The following is a 19,297-nucleotide window of genomic DNA, read 5'->3' on the forward strand; positions in this document are numbered from 1 at the left end:
CGTTAGGGTCACATGTGATTCCGTTAGGGTCACATGTGATTCCGTTAAGGTCACATGTGATTCCGTTAAGTTCACATGTGATTCCGTTAAGTTCACATGTGATTTCGTAGTAAATGCAATTAATTTGTCCCACTTTATGACTTTATAAGCAGAATAAATGTTGTGCTTTAAGGTCTTTACAGTTACACAATGCAAATATTTAATTTTATTAATTTTATTTATGTTGTTTTGAGTCAAAGGTCAAGGCCTCTTTGTAAGCACACATGTTTTTTCTGTTTTTATTCATACAAAAATATAATTATGTATTATAAGTGCATTATTTGTGTGTTTGTTTCTACTTAGACACACTTAAAAAATACTAATATTATATACAGATTACTTGATTTAAAAAATAATAATCTTAATTTAAAAAATAACAACAACAAAATAAATGTGTGATGCTTTTGGGCAAAACCTAATAACTGAATGCCTCCTTTATTGCTGACAGGATTTCATGATTTCATGACTTTATAAGCCCAATAAATGTTTGTGTTTCGAATACTTTACAGTTACACAATGCAAATATTTAACTTTCATACATTTTCTCTATATCTTTTTTAACTCAATGGTAACAAACCTCTTTGATAGCACAAGTGTCTTTTCTGTTAGTCTTTGATTTTTGTAATTATTTCAAGGATAAGAACTTTGGGTTCTAGCATTCCCAGACCATTTACATGCACAAAAACCTATAACACACTACAGGAAAGGGAAAACCCCCCAAATCAGAATAAGGCCTCATATATAGACATTATAATTATAACTTAACGATAGTTTATATATACAGTCTATGATTGCGACACATGCCTGTATAAAACAAGTGAGAGATGGCTCTTCTGTGATTTCAGTGCTACACATATGATTTCACCATGATGGATCTGGTAACGTTTGAGAAGGAGAACTGTGAGCGTATCCAAGCCGTTGAGACTTCATTCGGCCCGGCAGGGAGGCCTCTATCCCAGCCAGGGAGAGTTCTGGTGGATCAGGGTTGTCTCACAAAGCAAGGGCGTAGGAAGCCAGAGCCTAAAGTTTTCTTTCTGTTCAACGACATGCTGGTGTACGGCAGCATCATCCTGAACGGCCGCTGGCACAAAAAACAGAAAGTCATCCCTCTAGGTAAGCAGAACCCTAGATCTAGTCCGACAGATTCAAAAGATTTGATTAAAAGGTTTTATTGTCATATGAACAAAGCTACAGTGGAGAAATGGCAATGAAATTCTTCTGAGCTGAGCTCCTCCAACAATGCAACATGTATAATAAAATACAAAAATACAAAATAAAAAGTAGTGCATTTAGTCTATATCTAGATAACGATGATATGATGGTATGTATACCTCCGTAGAAGCTTTAGTGATGAAGTATTCTTTTATTTTTTTGCCTTGTTGTAACTTTATATTCACGTGCAATATATATCTGCAACAGCAAAACAATGGAGGTGCATGGAATTTGCGAAAAGTATGATGCACAAAACAATGACAACTTATCCACATGCTACCTCAAGAGCCAATTGCAGTTCGCCAATTCTGGAAATACCGATTACATTTGAGCTTGGTCAATGTTGTTCTACAGTTCTACATTGTAGAAATGTTTTCCAGAAAAAGACAGCAATACAACCCTTTTATGGAGGAAATTAAAAAAAGCATATCTTCATTTACTATTAGTGTAAATAAGTGTGGATAAAAGAACAGTTTCTTTTAAAACACAGGGGGATGATGGAAATACCAATTACATTTGAGTTTGGTCAATGTACTTTTTTAATGTTTGAAACACTTTCTGTTTAATTGTGTTGTATTGATGCACCTGAAGAAGTTTCAAAAGTTGTTATCCCAAAGCCTTTAAAATTATATTATCAGTATAGCTGAATACCACATGGATAAAGTCAGAAAATATATTTATTTAACAGCAATCAACTCAACTAAAATGACAAATATCCGCCTCAAGTCTTTCTGGACAAGCGTGTTGACCACGCCATAGTATCCATGTGTTTTTTGGACTGTTAACAATATCTTCCCTGTCATTCCAGAGGACATCATGCTAGAGGACCTGGAAGACAAGGAGGGATTGAGTAACAAATGGCTGGTCCGTATACCATGCAAGTCGTTTTTTGTGCCCGCAGATTCGCTCGAAGACAAGCAGGCCTGGATGGAGCTCATTGGAAACTGCCCGTTAAATCTTCTGCAGCGGCGTGGCAGCCAACACGGATCCACTTTTGACCCGCCTATAAATGTATGCGCTACTTCAACAACTTCACTCACATCAAATGCCGACACCACTGCCGGAAATGTGGCTTTTTGGTCTGCAATGCATGCTCCAAGCAGCGAGCAGTGATCGACCACATTCACACGCGACAGTGTAGTTATGGCAATGGAAATCTTAGGTCACAGGCTCCTCCCAAGCAGGAAATAAAGCTTGTTCAAGGTTTGTGTGAATACCTTTGTCAGTTAGTGACGGATGCGTCTACACAAAGAAAATATCACATTTCACACTCTCTACAGGGCAAACAATTGGGGGAGGGGTAGACACATAGACACACACACACACACACACACACACACACACACACACACACACACACACACTCACACTCACACTCACACTCACACTCACACTCACACTCACACACACACACACACACACAGGGCACACAAATACACAAATGTAGATATGTTAAAATCACAGAGGTGTGTGTGTGTGTATAGACTTAAAACACTTGTACATGCTGGTAATATTAAGATGCATACTGCACACACACACTAACACACACACACACACACACACACACACACACACACACACACACACACACACACACACACACACACACACTAACCTAAAACTTCTCCTTGTTCTTTGATTGCAAAGCCAGACAAATTATACTTTGTCCGTCAACCGATCACATTTCCCTTATGCCAGTTAGCCAATAAAGCTTTGTCGCAAAGTTTAAATGTGTTTGGACAGAAACAACTGTGGGATACAAAGACCCACACACACCCACATACACTCACACACACTCACACACACACACTCACACACACACACACACACACACACACACACACACACACACACACACACACACACACACACACACACACACACACACACACACACACACACACACACACACTTTGGGGAAACATCAGTGAGGACATACTGGAACTAGAAGAAACCACTTCTCAGATGTAGATCTCAAAGTTGCACCAAAGCGCAGATAGGCCCACAGGAAGCAGCTGGTAAACGATAAGATGCTGAGCAGAGACCTTTTCACTGACTAACAGTAAACATAGCGAGAATACGTTAACATAGCAACAATAACCACCAACTCTGACGATAAAAATAGCTACAGTAGAATGACCATATTTCTGAAAAATAATAAAAAAGGTACTTAACTTCAGCGGTGCATACAGTATGTGCTGAAGTTTGTATTGCACTTACTAAAAAGGTCACACACACACACACACACACACACACACACACACACACACACACACACACACACACACACACACACACACACACACACACACACCTGTTGTATTAGCCCCTAGGCCTAGAGAGAGAAAGAGTGAGGTTAAACAGGTGGAGATATATTTCACATGGCGACAATGTAAAGATTTTGTAGAATTTTTTTAAGCATAATTGCCAGGCAGCTAGATTGGCCATCCAGAACATTAAAGTATTAGACTCTAAAAAATCTAATGTGCTAAATTAAGAAGCAATATAATCGATACTATCTAATTGGATTCACACAAAAACAATGATTAACAATGGTACATCTTTAATACTTCCTATGAAATGTCTTTGCGTCCGAATAAATGGGAATTAAAGCAGCTTCATAAATGTGTGGCAGCGACTAATATATGAATTACGCTAAGATAAAGGTGAAAATAGTGGGAGTAGAACATTGGACTGGGATGCTCCATAAGACCTTCTCTACAAGTCACTCAATGAATGATTTTCATGTAAACTGAAGTGCTTCATGTTTGCATGACATATAAATCAAACAACAGCACCACCTAGTGGACACAGTCAGTCCTCTTGAGCTTTACACCATAGATTCCAGCGTAATTATCTTAAACTGTTGGCGTCACTTTGCTAGAAAAAGTGGTGGGGACCATTTTTGGTTTACATTACTTTTTTTAAAGTGCAGTGCTGCTGCACATTTGACATGTTCTATTAAAGGTTTAATAACATGTCCAAATGGCACATCTTGACACTAAACCAGTGTTCTTGTTTATTACATTTCTTTCTGCACGCTATTTTTTTTTCTAAAACATTTCTAAGTTATACTTTTAAAAACTGATTGTTTGTTTGTAGCCTTTATTTAACCAGGTTAAAAAATCCCATTGAGATCAACGATCTCTTTTTCAAGGGAGACCTGCGGTACATTGGTTACACATAAAAACAACAGAAAACAAAAAGGACATCACAACATAATTGATGGGGACAAAATTGGCCATTTCAAAAAGTGGTGGGCACATGTCCCCAGCGTCCCCAGAGCAAACGACGCCTATGTGGCCCAATATAACTCGGTTTGTAATGATTGTGTATGGTACACCACTGTGGCATTGTTTGGCTCTGTTGTTTTCTTTGCACAAAAATCCTTAATAAATTATGTTTGTTTTAACTGAATTCTGTAGAGGAATCTTCAGAATCGGAATTATTTACTATTGAACTTGGTTTATTGACAAGAAGAGTTCCATTTACAAGGAGGTTGCTTTTGTGTATGCTACTGATGCAGAGACAAAAACATCAGATTATCACATATCATCAAAAACAAACCCACAACTAGTTTTAATAATATTGGCCCAGCTGGAATACATAGGAACAATAATAACTCAATAAATACATTTATTATGATTGTATTATTAAAAAGGCAGGTACATACTGCACGGTCATGTTGTGCGTACTCGGAACCTTCGAAGGGGGAAGACTTTAACCGGAGGACACTCGTGTAATGATGGCCGACGTACCAGATAATGCACCGCAGCGTGAGTTTTAAACTTAAATTATTTATTATTTTTACACTATTATGTTGGTCAGCTTTATGTAACATTGCCGTGACTTTAAGGTCGAGATGGGTTTGAAGAGTGTGTCACTTTTAGTGCTAAACACGTCTCTGTTGACAACACAGTAGCCTACTTGCCATTTTCCCGATAGTGTTTGAGAGTATCGATAAGCTACATTTATATTAAATATTCATGTGGACTGGTACTGCTGTCTTCTTTACGATACAATTAAACTTGAATCTCTTGTTAAGCCACGATGTTTAATGACGCACTCACTCGGGTGTTGCCAAGTGTCAGCACTCAGCAGATTAATGCCTTTGCAGAATGTGATAATTGTTGCCTGAACAATAGATCATTAATACATAGTGCTACTTAAACAATACTGTATGTATTTTCTTAGCTGTCAACACTATCGACAAGGTTGCTGAGTCATCGTGACACAGTTCTCAACCTCCACAATCAGTGATAACATTACCCATTTAACCATGTTCTGCAATGTAAAATGGTATAATTATATAATAAATTATGTATTATTTTTCCCAGTAAGGTATTGGATATTCTATACATCTAAAATCCCTTTTTATTCTCCATTTAATTATTTTGAATGTTGTTAAAATGACATGCATGTCTTTTGAAGCTTTATTTAAACTATTTAAAAACAAACCCATTGTGCAACATGTTATGCATAATTCCCAAAAATTAGCTTATAGTTGATGTTTTTTTGAAAGCTATGGCTTCTTTACTTGACTCTTTTTGGTTTTATCCAAGCTTGAAATGACACTCGTATAAGCAGGCAAGAGGTTTAAAAAATAAATTGAACCGTATACTTGAATTTAACTTCAGCCTCCAAAACATGTATTGGGTTTTGATAAATTTAAGGTGATCTGATAAAGACAACATGCTGATAACTGATGTGTTTCATCCCTCAGACTGCCCGGGCACAGCGAGTGAGCAGGCAGGAAAGACGTCGTCATGTGAGGGCTGTCCCAACCAGAAAACGTGTGCTTCTGGAGCCACCAAGGCCCCCGACCCCGGTAAGAACACATCTCAATATTGTATACATGTGTTTTATGATTTAAAGGAGAGGTGTCATGCTTTTCCGGTTATTACCCGTCCCCTTGTGTGTTATGAAGGTTTTTATGCATGTAAACGGTCTGCAGAGTCAAAACCCTCAAAGTACACCCTGTAGCAAGTAAAACTCTAACACAGAAAATACCTCTCCAAAACGCCTCGTTGGAGATACGTCATTGTCCATTGTTTACTTCCTGGGTATCGCTACGTAGGGATACTCAGTAGCCACGCCCAGAGCTATGACGCGATACGGTCATGCGGTACCCGGAACCAAATGGACCAATCCGTGGAGCCGCTACGTTACGACCGCGGAGCCGTTACGTTAAGCCCCCGCTGTTTGGTCCAAATTGACCAATCCACGGACTTCCTCACACACACACATCTGTGTGCAGGGAGCAGGCAGCTCAGCTGATTTCTCCTCCCTGGCTGCAGGCTGATAACAGACAGTTGGGATCGCGGCGAAATTCTCTCTGCAGACCCATTCTCACAGCGTTTATCAACCTTTTTCTTACTCAATATCAAGCCACACTTATTGTTTTTACTTCGGCTGTGAGTTTGTGTGTGCTCAGGATGAGTTTGGCTGTGTATCGCTGTGTATCCTAAACAAGGAAACAACACCTCCACGGAGCTCAGCGCGATTCACAACGTCCCGACCAATCAGAGCACACTGTGCTCACAGGGAGGGTGGGGGCTGGAGCTATTGGAGCTACAACGAGCCGTTAAAGGCAGAGAGTGAAATTCAGTGAATACACGTAGTTTACAGAGATGCTGTATGAGAAACCAATGTGAGTTTGGAAAATTGCACAATATAAATCTATTTTAGTATACCTCAACAATGGAATAATGATCAGTGGAAATGGCCATGACACCTCTCCTTTAAATTGAAACAATCAATATTTCAGTGTATAAAGAGTCTTCTCCTTCCTTTTATCTCTAGCCATTGCAGAGATTGGAGCGAAGATGGCGTCGGTCAAACACATTATTCTCGTGCTGTCTGGAAAAGGAGGAGTGGGGAAGAGTACCTTCAGCGCTCACCTGGCTCACGCCCTGGCAAGTGACAACACAAAAGAGGTAAATATTTGTATTTGTATTTTTGCTTTATTTACTGTGCAAACACCTGGTAGTTAACAATAACATTAGATCTCAAACAATCTAGCAAACTTTTCAATAGTAATAGAGATATTTTTTCTTTGAGGGTCATTGTATGATCCCATTTTTAAGGTTCAAGATCTATGTTTCTCAAGTCCAGTAAATGCCACTAGAGGTCACTGTAGACTTGGGGTAACAGAGGTGAAATGTCATAAGGTTCATGATAGAGGCAGACCTTTACTGCTCCAATCATTTTATAAAATTCTTTCTTAAAATGTTTATTCTGCTCTCTGTTTTCAGGTGGCCCTGCTGGATGTAGATATCTGTGGTCCGTCCATTCCTAGGATCATGGGCTTAGAGGGAGAACAGGTGAGTTGAGGGTAGACCTCTTCACAGAAACACACTCATACATGCTATGAAAGAACCTGTCATTTCTGCTTTGACTTGAATTATGTTAAGGTTTTACTTCAGCCTAAGTATAACATCTGTTCTTTTGTTCATAGGTTCATCAGAGTGGCTCAGGCTGGTCTCCTGTGGTGAGTTTATTCAAACAATGTTGCTGTATTGTTTAAATCTTTCACAAATGTTGCATATTTCCTGAATGCACATGCTCTTTGTCTTTTTGTCTTCATGAGAATGCCCATTAGTACTAGCAAGAGCATTGGCTTCTCTTCCTGGGGTCCACACACACATTCAAACACACATCTACTCACTATATACACATAAACACAACAAACCTAAACAAATAACTCATTTAATTAACAATCAAGTACAGAAGTGAGACAGCAATATCATCCTTGCAACCAACATTAAAGGTGGGGTAGGTAATTTTGGAGAAACCGGCTCGAGATCGCTAGAATTTGAAAATACACAGCCGGAAAAAAATCTGCCACTTCCTTACAGAGCCCCTCCTCCAACACACACGAACGCGCACATGACCAATGAGGGCACGAGATAAGTTTGTGCACAGATGGAAGGCTGACAGGCAGGTAGGCCATCCAGTTATTTTAGCCGGGCCGGCTAAAATGATTGGTCGTGCTTTTTACAGTACTACGGCTTCCACAGATGACATTTTGTTATGGATTTGTTGTCAAAGCACTTAAGATATTCATTGCTATCGGGATGTTAAGAGCATTCCATGGAATATAACAAAAAGTGTATCTCGAGCCGGTTTCTCAAACTTACCTACCCCACCTTTAAGCCAAACAAAATAAACAATCAAACCAGCCCTCAATAATTAATAACACAATTCTACTACAGATAAATAGTAATGCACGGCAAACATAAGTCCTTGTCTGAAATGATGTTAAATTGTGTATTTATCTTTCTATCTTGGGCTTTCAGACGTATCACATTCCAAAAAAGAAGGGTATTAAAAATGTAATAATTCAAAAAGGATTTAAATTGTCTTCCAAGGGAGATTTCACCCTTTTTGTTTTTACTCCATAATTGATCGTTGTGTGTACTGTATGTTGCAGTACGTGGATGACAACCTGGCCGTCATGTCCATTGGCTTCCTGCTCAGCAGCCCTGATGATGCTGTGATCTGGAGAGGACCCAAGAAGAACGGTATTAGTGTTTGTGTGTACGTCTCAAATGTGTCTAAATATTTTCCAAAGGTCACACCAGTATAACCGGTGGGTTGTTTGTCTGACATCAGGGATGATCAAGCAGTTCTTGAGGGATGTTGACTGGGGGGACCTGGATTACCTCATCGTGGACACGCCCCCCGGCACCTCTGACGAACACCTGTCAATCGTCCAGTACCTGAGCTCCACCCACATCGATGGAGCTGTGATCATCACCACACCACAGGTAGAGCACATGCTAACACATCTAAGCTAACCATGGTTCCCACGATCTTTGACATTTTTAAGGGAAAAAAATAAAGGCCTTTAAAAGTTTTGAGAACATAGATATTGAAAGGTGAGGGAAAGTGCTAGAATTCCCAAATACATATTGAAGTTCTGTTGATTTTTATTAACTTAATGTAAATATGTTATGTCCCGCTTGTAAAAACACAAAATGCCAAGTCTGTCAGTATTGCAACTCCTAAGTTAATCGAGTTCAAACTCTGGTTGTTTATTTCTTATTCGTTCTCGTTTTCAAGGTTTCTTTTTATTTAGTTTTTGTCTAGTCAACGTTATTTTATTTTTTTTATGCACTATATATGCCAAAAGCTGAAATAAAGCTTTGAAGGTGAAAGTCTAGCTTTGCCCTTTTGAAGATGAAAGATGCAGGTTTAACATCTGCAATCCAAATAGGATTCATGTCGCCCAACTTTCCGTGTTAGCTCCTTGAATTTAGGGTTATCAAAAATATCAGAGTCCTTGGACCTGGTGTTGAAGAAGCTGTGGGAACCCTCTTAACATTAATAATAGTTTAACTGTAAAAGCTGCCTTCATATGATACGTAATTAGCTTTGCAAAGAATTGTGGGTGCAGTGCTTAAAACAGCTCGTTGGTTTTGTTTCTATGGTTTGCTTTCATGCTATTTTGTGCCACTTTAAACAGCTGTTATCTGATTGTTAGCCCATCAAAAGGACAGCAATGGATGATTTGAGGATGACAACGTCAGCAGGTGTCATGTCTGGCCGGTCATGCGAAGGCAGCTTAAAGGGGAAATTCCACCCTCAAATGTCGTCTGCTTTCACTACACCTGATTAGTTCCGACATTTCCTAGAATTAACTTCAATAAGCTCGAGTTGTTCATTCAGCTGGTGATTTTCAAGTAACTCTACAGAGTAATACATGTATTGATAGTGACACTTAAAGCCTCAGTGCTATTAAAAGACAGAGAACAAGATAATCATACTCATTACTCAAAACGCGACATTACCACAGACGCTTTGCATGATGCATCTTAGTGCTATTCTCCAGGGAGAGACTAGACTAATAGCCTTTTTGTGATCCAACTATATTGAGATATTTCCAGCAATGTAACACTGCTATTTTTCTAGACAAAGTGCCGTTTGCAGTGAACATTATATATTTCTTAAATGTCTTTTAAAACAGAACTTTTAGCTAGAATTTGCAAATATTTAGCAATCACAAAGCAAGAAACCTGAAATAGAAGAACAGAGGAATTACCTCAGCAGGCCATTATGCAATCTACCTGTACAGTAAGTGTTTCAGGTGAAGGGTGTGATCTAATTTGATCGGCTCTGGAAAAACCCTCCATTACTGTTGTGTCTGTCACCAACTACATGAATACAAGAGGGCTTAATACAGCAAGTTACCACCTGTTGTGGTGCGATATCGAAAGTAATACTGAGAATTGTAAACGGGGCCAACAAAATGTGTATCTGTATCACCTATCTTCAGATAAAAGATAGGTGACTTAAGGTTGTATACTCTGACTGGAAGTCCTTTCACCTGGTCACACAAAGACTTCTGGCTTGGTTGTATGCCAAGGATACACAACTTACATATTAGATGGGGTGTGAACTAACCAGGCACCAACAAGGCTGATGCCATAGTAACCATAAACAATCCAATCTTTAGCACACAGATAAACATTGAACTTGTATGAATACTTTATATAGTTACTAAGAGTTTCTAAGCCCCAGACCCAATTGTAATAAAGACTTCAATGGAATTGCAGAGGGGACCTTTATTGCAGCCATTGGTGGATATTATCAGTTTGTAAACAGTGGGTTAAAAAAATGTACCACTGTATCAAATCGAAGCTAACGTTAGGAGTTGGCTATTATTAATTATTTGCTTTCTTGTAAGCATGCAAAAAAAAGTAGTCTCATGTTTCTGTGTTAAAGAGGCCCTTTTATGAAAGGCTAAGATGGCTAAAATCCCAAAGTTCACGCAGAGGTAGTTTCCAAACACCTGAAATGCCTCCATTGGCCTCCTTTGTTTACTTCTTTAACACAGTGACATCACTATGTAACACCCGTGCTTCTAGTGGCTAGCACTCCAACACATTGTACGTGATATTGTATGTGGCACATCTCTGAGCGGTTGACCAATCACAACAGAGCCGGCCACTAACAGTCTGTACTGTCAGTAGAATGAGTTGCTGGCTGTATGTCGTAACAGATGTTGTTGTCTTATCCCTGTAGAATATTTGTCGCAGTACATTTGTTTTCTTGTTAAAATTCGTCAACAACTAAAATCAAGTTTTACTGTACTTGGTGAAAGAGACCATCGCTTCCTGCTACTTAAATAAGGCCCGGTCACATGAGGTCAGACAGCAGGAGAATCACTTCCTCATTCCTTCAGCTCTCACTTAACCAAACGTGGCCGCACACAACGTGGGAATTACCCTAACACAGAACCTGTGTTGTTGTTATCAGGAGCCAGGGTAGCGTACTTCAAGTATCAAAGTCAACTGTTTTTTGGCACATTAAACTTGAGAGCTGTCCATTTTATCTAGTGCAGCCAACTGCTTTTTTTGTCATACATAATAGCAATTGTGAGGGAAGGGGAAATCATTTTCACTTTCACCGGTGACTTTGTTTTTCTCCTCTCACTGTATCCCCTCTGCTCTCCCTTTCTCTCTGTAGGAGGTATCGTTGCAGGATGTGCGGAAGGAGATCCGGTTCTGTCAGAAAGTCAAGCTGCCGATCATCGGAGTGGTGGAGAACATGAGTGGCTTCGTCTGCCCTTCATGCAAGGTCACTGACGGATGCGGAAACACAGTGACGCAAACAGTTGGTCAGACCAAATTTATGAAGGCAGCCTAGAATCATATCAAAAAGCAGATGTCTAGACAGTTTTGCAGAATGCACACAGCAAAGAGGAACAGTGGAGGAGACCATCTTGACCACATTGTCACTTCATCTGCTACAGACAAACTAGTTAGGAGTAGTAGAAGCATTCAAGGTCACCTATTATGCAAAGTCCACTTTTGTGATGTCTTTTATACATAAACATGTGTCCCCTCTGTGTAAAGAGATTCTGAAAGTTTCAGGAAAAAAGACCCCCTCTCTTTTTGTCCTGATCCATTTATATAAAAACCTGTCTGAAAATGAGCTGATCAGATTTTGGCCACTTTATGATCTCATAACGGTTGTTTAACTTGTGTAACCATTAGCCAATCAGCAACCAAGATAATCCCCCCTACCTTATCACCTGAATCTCCTCCTAGAGCACCTTTGTGTTCTTTTTAACCAAATATCTCGCAGTGGGGAGTGGCTCCTTATTTTCATCTAAAGTAACAGACAGAGAATCAGCACTTTTGAAACAGAGGGGATTATGGGATGCTACAATGATCCGTTTGGTATTTGGAGCCAAACACTTCAGAGACATGTTTTCTATATATCTGAGACCTATAATATATTGTTGAAAAACAGTATAATAGGGGACCTTTAAAGCTTTATAATTGTTATTCCTGTGCATTAATGCAAGTGCTATCAGGAAGTTTAAATGCTTCCCTTGCTGTCTGAATTATGTCAAAACACAAGCCAGCGCTTTAATGCAGTTCTCAGTCGACCCACAGACTGTTAAAAAGAATCACAGAATGAGCCTCCAGTGTCTCAAATACATTCAGTGCACCTTGTTAACACAAAAATCAACAAAGATCTGTGTGTTTCTTTGATCCTTAAAGGTGGGGTAGGTAAGTGTGAGAAACCGGCTCGAGATACACTTTTTGTTATATTCCATGGAATGCTCTTAACATCCCGATAGCAATGAATATCTTAAGTGCTTTGACAAAAAATACATAAAAAATGTCATCTGTGGAAGCCGTAATACTGTAAAAAGCACGACCAATCATTTTAGGCGGCCCGGCTAAAATAACTGGATGGCCTACCTGCCTGTCAGCCTTCCATCTGTGCACAAACTTATCTCGTGCCCTCATTGGTCATGTGCGCGTTCGTGTGTGTTGGAGGAGGGGCTCTGTAAGGAAGTGGCAGATTTGTTCCGGCTGTGTATTTTCAAATCCTAGCGCACTCGAGCTGGTTTCTCCAAAATTACCTACCCCACCTTTAATGTCTGATTCATTTTTCTTCTCAGTATTTGTATCCCCTGAGATAGTTTTCGTGGTGAGACACCTCTAGACCAGCCTCTTTTCTACAGACAATTATTACATTTGATTCTAGTGATTGGGGTTTTAAAATATTATTAAATTATATTTATTGAAATGCACTTGATGTGACAAAACAGGACTGATTTCTCCTCCCATAGTGAAGTCTTCATGGTTCTCCAATTTGACTTTGACTTTGAGTTGCATTATGGGAAATGCAGAGTTACTTGTTCTTGACTCATGCTACTGACCAAAAATCACGATGTCTCGCCATCGACTGCTTTGATGTTGTCAGCTCTTTATAACATCTGTGTGTGTGCATAAGAGTTCATTTCTGACACCAGATTCTGTGTGTATTAGTTTTTTTCAAAGTTTTATAATTTTTTTGGTTTTACTTTTAAACAACAAAATACATTTTAGTGTAGTTATCCTCATTGAATTTTAATTGTTTATTCTGTTTATGCATATTAGGGCAACAGCTGTAACCATTTATGTTGTGTACAGTTACCATGATTACAGGTTTCATTGCAGTCTCTTGTGAGGATAGTGGAAAAAGCAGGGTTAAATTGTTCACACACAACCCATTCAATAATTCAAGTCATCCTTTTCCAAACATTTCCTACTCATTCATCATAACTTTTATTTTATTTGTTACTTTGATTAAGATCTAGTCTTTGTATCTGTGTTTATCATATTGTGAACTAAAAAGTGGATTAAAACACTATAAAGTGTGTCCTATGTTCCCTATCAGGTAACAGCAATGTTGGTGTTACTGCTTTCCTAATTCAACCATATGTAGAAAACCATATATTTCATTATTGATGTAGGAAAACACACAAATGGATTTTAATTGATGTCTTTGACATTACCACTTTTCTATCCCTGAGCTCAGCATGTTAAATAAGCATATATTGTATGTAACTTTGGGTCAATAGAAGCTGCATATGCATTAATAACTTTGATTTTCTTTGTCCACTCTTTTGTAGAACACATCGCAGATTTTCCCTCCCACCAGCGGGGGTGCAGAGAAAATGTGTTTGGATTTAGATCTGCCGCTGTTAGGAAAAGTCCCTCTAGACCCGAGGATAGCCCGAAGCTGCGACGAGGGCAAGTCTTTCCTGAACGAAATACCCGACTCTCCTGCTGCTAAGGTCTACCTGAATATCGTGCAGAGTGAGTGTGCAACCATCCATTAAAACAACACACATACACAAAATCTCTGACGTCCGTTTTTGCATCATATTAAAGATTTGTTTTTATTCTAAAGAAAGGAAGTTAGACGCACATACGGCTTCCAGCGAAGTCCTTTGTTATTTTTGATGACTGGATGGGTTACTTGATGTCGCAATTCCTGATTTAATGACATGAAAGAAGAAGTGATCTCTTATAAAGTGGGAAGCGACTAAAAGGGGAAGAAGGAGGAATGGAAATTTGATAACTTTGATAACAGAGATCAAAGTTGATGAATCACAGTGATTTTGATTTTGATTGATATACCCAGAACTTAAAGGGGACCTATCATGCAAAATGCACTTTTGTACGTCTTTTATACATGAATATGTGTCCCCGGTGTTCCAGGGAACTCACCAAGTGTCAGAAAACACAACCCTCTCTATTTTCCTCCATACCCAAATCTCTAAAAAAGGGGCTGCAACGGATCTGATCAAAACTGATCCAGATTTGAACACTGTCCTGACGTCAGGACGGTGGCGCTACGGCTATTGGGCCAACTCTCCACCTATCAGGGGAATGTGGGGTTGGGCCACATTCCAACAAATAGACAACAAATAGAGCGAAATGAGGCATGGCTTAAAATCATGATCTGTTTGGTATTTTGAAAACAGAAACGTATAAATATACCTTATATAGGTATGGCCCTACAATATATCATTTAAATATAGCATGATAGGTCCACTTTAAATACAATAAGTCAATCAAGTTAATCAAAACCACCCTCCTCTCCTCTTTCCTCCAGGTATCAAGGACTACTGTTCCAACCGTGTGACAGAGGATCAGAGCACCACCTGAAGCCACTCTGATGGAGGCGGCCATGTTGGACCACATCACAGAGACAGATCAAATGATGAGTGTGGTAGAAATGATTAACTACTGAATTAAAAACACACATAAGAAATCTAGTGCATGATTCACCAAAGCCAACATTCTTATAAGCCACTTTGGTGAGATGCTCAGACCTTACAGTGCAGTTGTTTATTCTGCAGTCGCCGGAAAATACAGTTTTTACAGAATTTTTTTTATTTGTGAGGATTTAATTGTAATATGATAGTGATTAGTTCCTCATTGTAATACATGTAATGTAAATACATAATAATAGCATTATTATGATGGGTGGTCTTATCCAAATAAGCATTTGGGTACTAATTTTAAACATGGATGCTTTCATCTGAAAGTAAAATTCACATAATAAGCATTGAAAACCATGATTTAGAATTGAAATAAGGACACTGTTAACGTTTATCTTAAAATATTAAAGCTTTTGATATTGTCATTGTCTTACAAATCCCATTTGAAGTGACCAAAACCCGCAATGGGCTCTGCTGTAGGTCAATATCGTCAGCCTCTATGACACTGAAGTTTTTTGTTAACCTTTCTCAAACGGGAGTACATTTTTACATTTATTAGGGACTATTTAAGAATCAAAACACCTTTGTTTGAGATGGTGATTGTACTCAGGCACAGCAATATCTCCGAGTGCAGCAGTGGCCCATTGGAGTTCTGCAGCCGAGAGGAAGCTAGATGAGGCTTTGTATACACAAGTTCAACTTTATCAATTATTGTATTGTTGTTTAAAGTCCTTACCAGGAAGTTGCCGACAATAACAAAATTATAAATTATCACCAGACCTTGAATTTCCTTTTAAAGTAAGGTGCATCCTACGCTACTGAATATACAGTGAGTTTACAGTGTGCTTTAGTAAAGGAGGTGCTATTTGGGGAAGTAAAACCATTGGTCATGTAGTAAATCAAGCTGTAGCATAAACATTTTACAATTTATTTTAGAACATTTTGTGGCTCCTACCGTTATTATTAACTAAGTCTTCTAAATACAAAACACAGAATCCTCAGTATATCCTTTGATTGTTCTCTGCACAGCAAGGGAATAGAACGTTTGAATGTATGAATCACGGAGAACTACATGGATTACTTTGTTTAAGATATGTGCATATGAGGATTGAAACTTTACTTTCTCACTAACGAGTCCGAGCCACTGACCAAATTGTGCATGATCTGTACAATGTTTTCATACATAAAAGTTGCAGGCCAAATGTACTTCAATGACCAGATGTAAAGTTTAAAATAATTGTGGTGGGAGACCAAGTCATTACTGATTTACAGTAATAAATCAAATGTTTTGGGGATTTACAGAAGAAGATTAAAGAATAAATAGTTTCTAAACTGTCTTGGAGACACTTTGTTTAAGGTAAAGTACTAGTAAATAAATGACTAAACATAAAATCACTATCGAAGATTTTTCTATCAGTTAGCAAACTTTGTATCTGTTTACAAATCATTTAAGATGTGTGTATAATTTGTGTACTTTGCCAAACGTGGTGTTAGTTCCTTCTGGGTTCTCTGAAAAACACATGTGAAACTGCATCTGCATCCTGCGAACAGACAAAACAACAAAACAACCGCAGCCAAAGCCCCAGAGAGAGTTTGTTTAACTCACCAAGTTCTACTTTGACTTCATGATTGTGTTATGACTTGAGATGAGATAAGATACATTTATCCCTGTAGATAAACTCCCTAAAAGAGCCCAATAGGAAAGAAAGTCCCAGTAAAAGATACAGGATTGATTTCAAAATTATCCAAATTTATATATGAGTTCATGATTTTTGGTAGTTTTATATTTAGTTTGTGTAAAGCAATTTGTATTCAATATACAGTTTTTGTTATCATGGTACAAGTACCTCAGCAGTGTACTTCAGTAGCTACATCTGACAAAAGATTGGTAAATGTAAAGTGTCTGCAACACCAAACTAGACCAAAGTCAGGGTTGCCAACTCTCACGCATCTGGCGTGTGACACACGCTTTCACTCTCAATCTCACGCTCTCACGCTGCCCAAACTATTCTCACGCCAAAAACAAGAATACGAAGACTAGAAACGGTTTTGAAAACTTTTGTCACGTAGTGATCGTCTTCTCAATAGAACATCTTTGATAATGTCTTCTGGCCAATCAGAATCACGATAACGGTGTGGTGTTGTTGCAGGAAGTCCCGACGGAGAATACTTTTGCGGTAGTACATCTCATATCATCGATACAACATTACGTGTTGATAGAAATCAACACGTAATGAAATAAGACCCCACGGTTTGATGATTGATAGGTATGTGGGCTGTCTTTCATTTTGACACACAGAACAATGGGGGCTATCCACCCTTATCCACAATGTAAAGTAATTCACACAGCCTCTTCCCTCTTCTCTCTGTGAGGAGCAGCAGCTTCAGCTTTCAGAACAAAGTAACAAAAAACTAAAATGGCATTCATTTTTTTAAATGTGTGGTAATAGATTTATTTATTTTTCTTCTCAAGAGAGTACCAGAATGTGTATTTTATGTTAGTATTTAAAAAACATCTCCTGGGGGAGAATCCCCCCAGACCCCCCTGCAGGGGTTGGGTTTTCAGCATGTCAACTCTTTCACCTGTGGGGAAATAGCAGGATTGGCTCCAGGTCGCCCTTTTTATTTACTACAAGACAAATGTGCCTTTTTATTACATACAGTTCAATTTGGATTGAGAAATAATCTAAACCTCACGCGTGGCGTTTCACTGTCGGGGGGATGTATGTATGTAATTACATTGCAAATACTGACTTGAGCCCCACCACTGTATGGGTTAGCCCAGATTACCCAACAAAAATACTCTGAAGCGCATGCGCAGATCTAAGATCCAGTAGAAATGATAAAAAAGTAAAAGTCTGCTGCTTATTGTTCTACTAGGCCAAAATAGAGTCAAAGAGTATATGAGATTGAGAGTGTGTTAATTAATATATTTGGCAGTTTGGAGTAAGTCTGTAGATTTGTTTGTGTGTGTGTGTTTCATGTATAGGCCTCTCATGATAATTAATTTTGTTGGATACATTTTCCCGGAAATTATTGCGATAAACGATAATATTGTCGGCACCGTTGTATGACCATTTTAGACCACTGACATAATGATAATATATAATAATAATTCAAGTACATCCTTTCAAACTGCTAGTCACATCCTCATGTAAATGGCAATTTATCGAGGTCAGAAAAGTTATCGAGTTCATTTTTATTTATCGTACGATAAGTCAATTAATTGCTTATCGCGACAGGCACACAATAAAACAGTGGAAACAAACATGTTTGACTTTCATTAGTGAATGAAACTGTGTGCCCTTTATAGTCTGTATCCATTATTGTGTATTTGTATATATTGTATATATATCCTATATGCTAAGGTCCCGCTGCTGACACGATAGCAGTCATTTCGTGCGCATATGTGTAATTAAACCGAATTAAACCCATGATATCAAAATCTCACTCCAGCCAGGTACCCAAAGTTGGCAACCCTGCCAAAGTACTTAAACATCCAATCATTGCTCAACTTTTACTGTAAACTTGTTTTGTTGTCACATAAAACTGCAGTTCACTGTATATCCAATTTCCTCTGAACAGCAACTTCAAGTAATGCTGCTTGATTAGCTATATTAGCTGTTAGCTCATTAGCGCTATTAGCTCATTAGCTATTTTGGGTTTTGTTAGCAAAGCACACCTCAGGATTCTGCTGCATGCTGGTTGCTAACAGCTAGGCTACAGTAACTTTAGAGCTCCTCCTCCTCCTCTGTTGCAGTCACTGCTCCGTTAAATATGTCATTTGCTAAGAGATAGTTATTCGTATAGTAAAGCTAAGAGATAGTTATTCGTATAGTACAATTACTTAAAGGGGACCTATCATGCAAAATGCACTTTTAGATGTCTTTTATACATAAATATGTGTCCCTGGTGTGTCGGGGAACTCACGCAGCGTCAGAAAATAAAACCTTTTCTCTTTTCCTCCATACCCAAATCTTTTAAAAACGGGGGTACAACGGAGCTGATCCAGATTTGCTGCCGATATGACGT

At 38.7% G+C, this 19,297-nt stretch overlaps 1 protein-coding gene and 1 pseudogene across 1 annotated transcript; both read left to right on the forward strand.

Moving 5' to 3' along the window:
* The first annotated feature begins 610 nt into the window (after positions 1–610).
* On the forward strand, positions 611–2,555 carry LOC117492149 (annotated as a pseudogene).
* Positions 2,556–4,930: 2,375 nt separating this feature from the next.
* nubp1 (nucleotide binding protein 1 (MinD homolog, E. coli)) lies at positions 4,931–16,602 on the forward strand. Its single transcript, XM_034143727.1, has 10 exons — positions 4,931–5,027; positions 5,975–6,079; positions 7,054–7,187; positions 7,506–7,574; positions 7,709–7,741; positions 8,684–8,774; positions 8,866–9,020; positions 11,722–11,832; positions 14,168–14,354; positions 15,157–16,602. The coding sequence occupies exons 1-10, from the start codon at positions 4,994–4,996 to the stop codon at positions 15,207–15,209; spliced, it is 972 nt and encodes a 323-aa protein (XP_033999618.1). The 5' UTR covers positions 4,931–4,993; the 3' UTR covers positions 15,210–16,602.
* The last annotated feature ends 2,695 nt before the right edge of the window (positions 16,603–19,297 follow it).

This window comes from Trematomus bernacchii, unplaced genomic scaffold (genome assembly GCF_902827165.1).
Source record: "Trematomus bernacchii unplaced genomic scaffold, fTreBer1.1, whole genome shotgun sequence".
NCBI classification, from domain to species: Eukaryota; Metazoa; Chordata; class Actinopteri; order Perciformes; family Nototheniidae; genus Trematomus; species Trematomus bernacchii.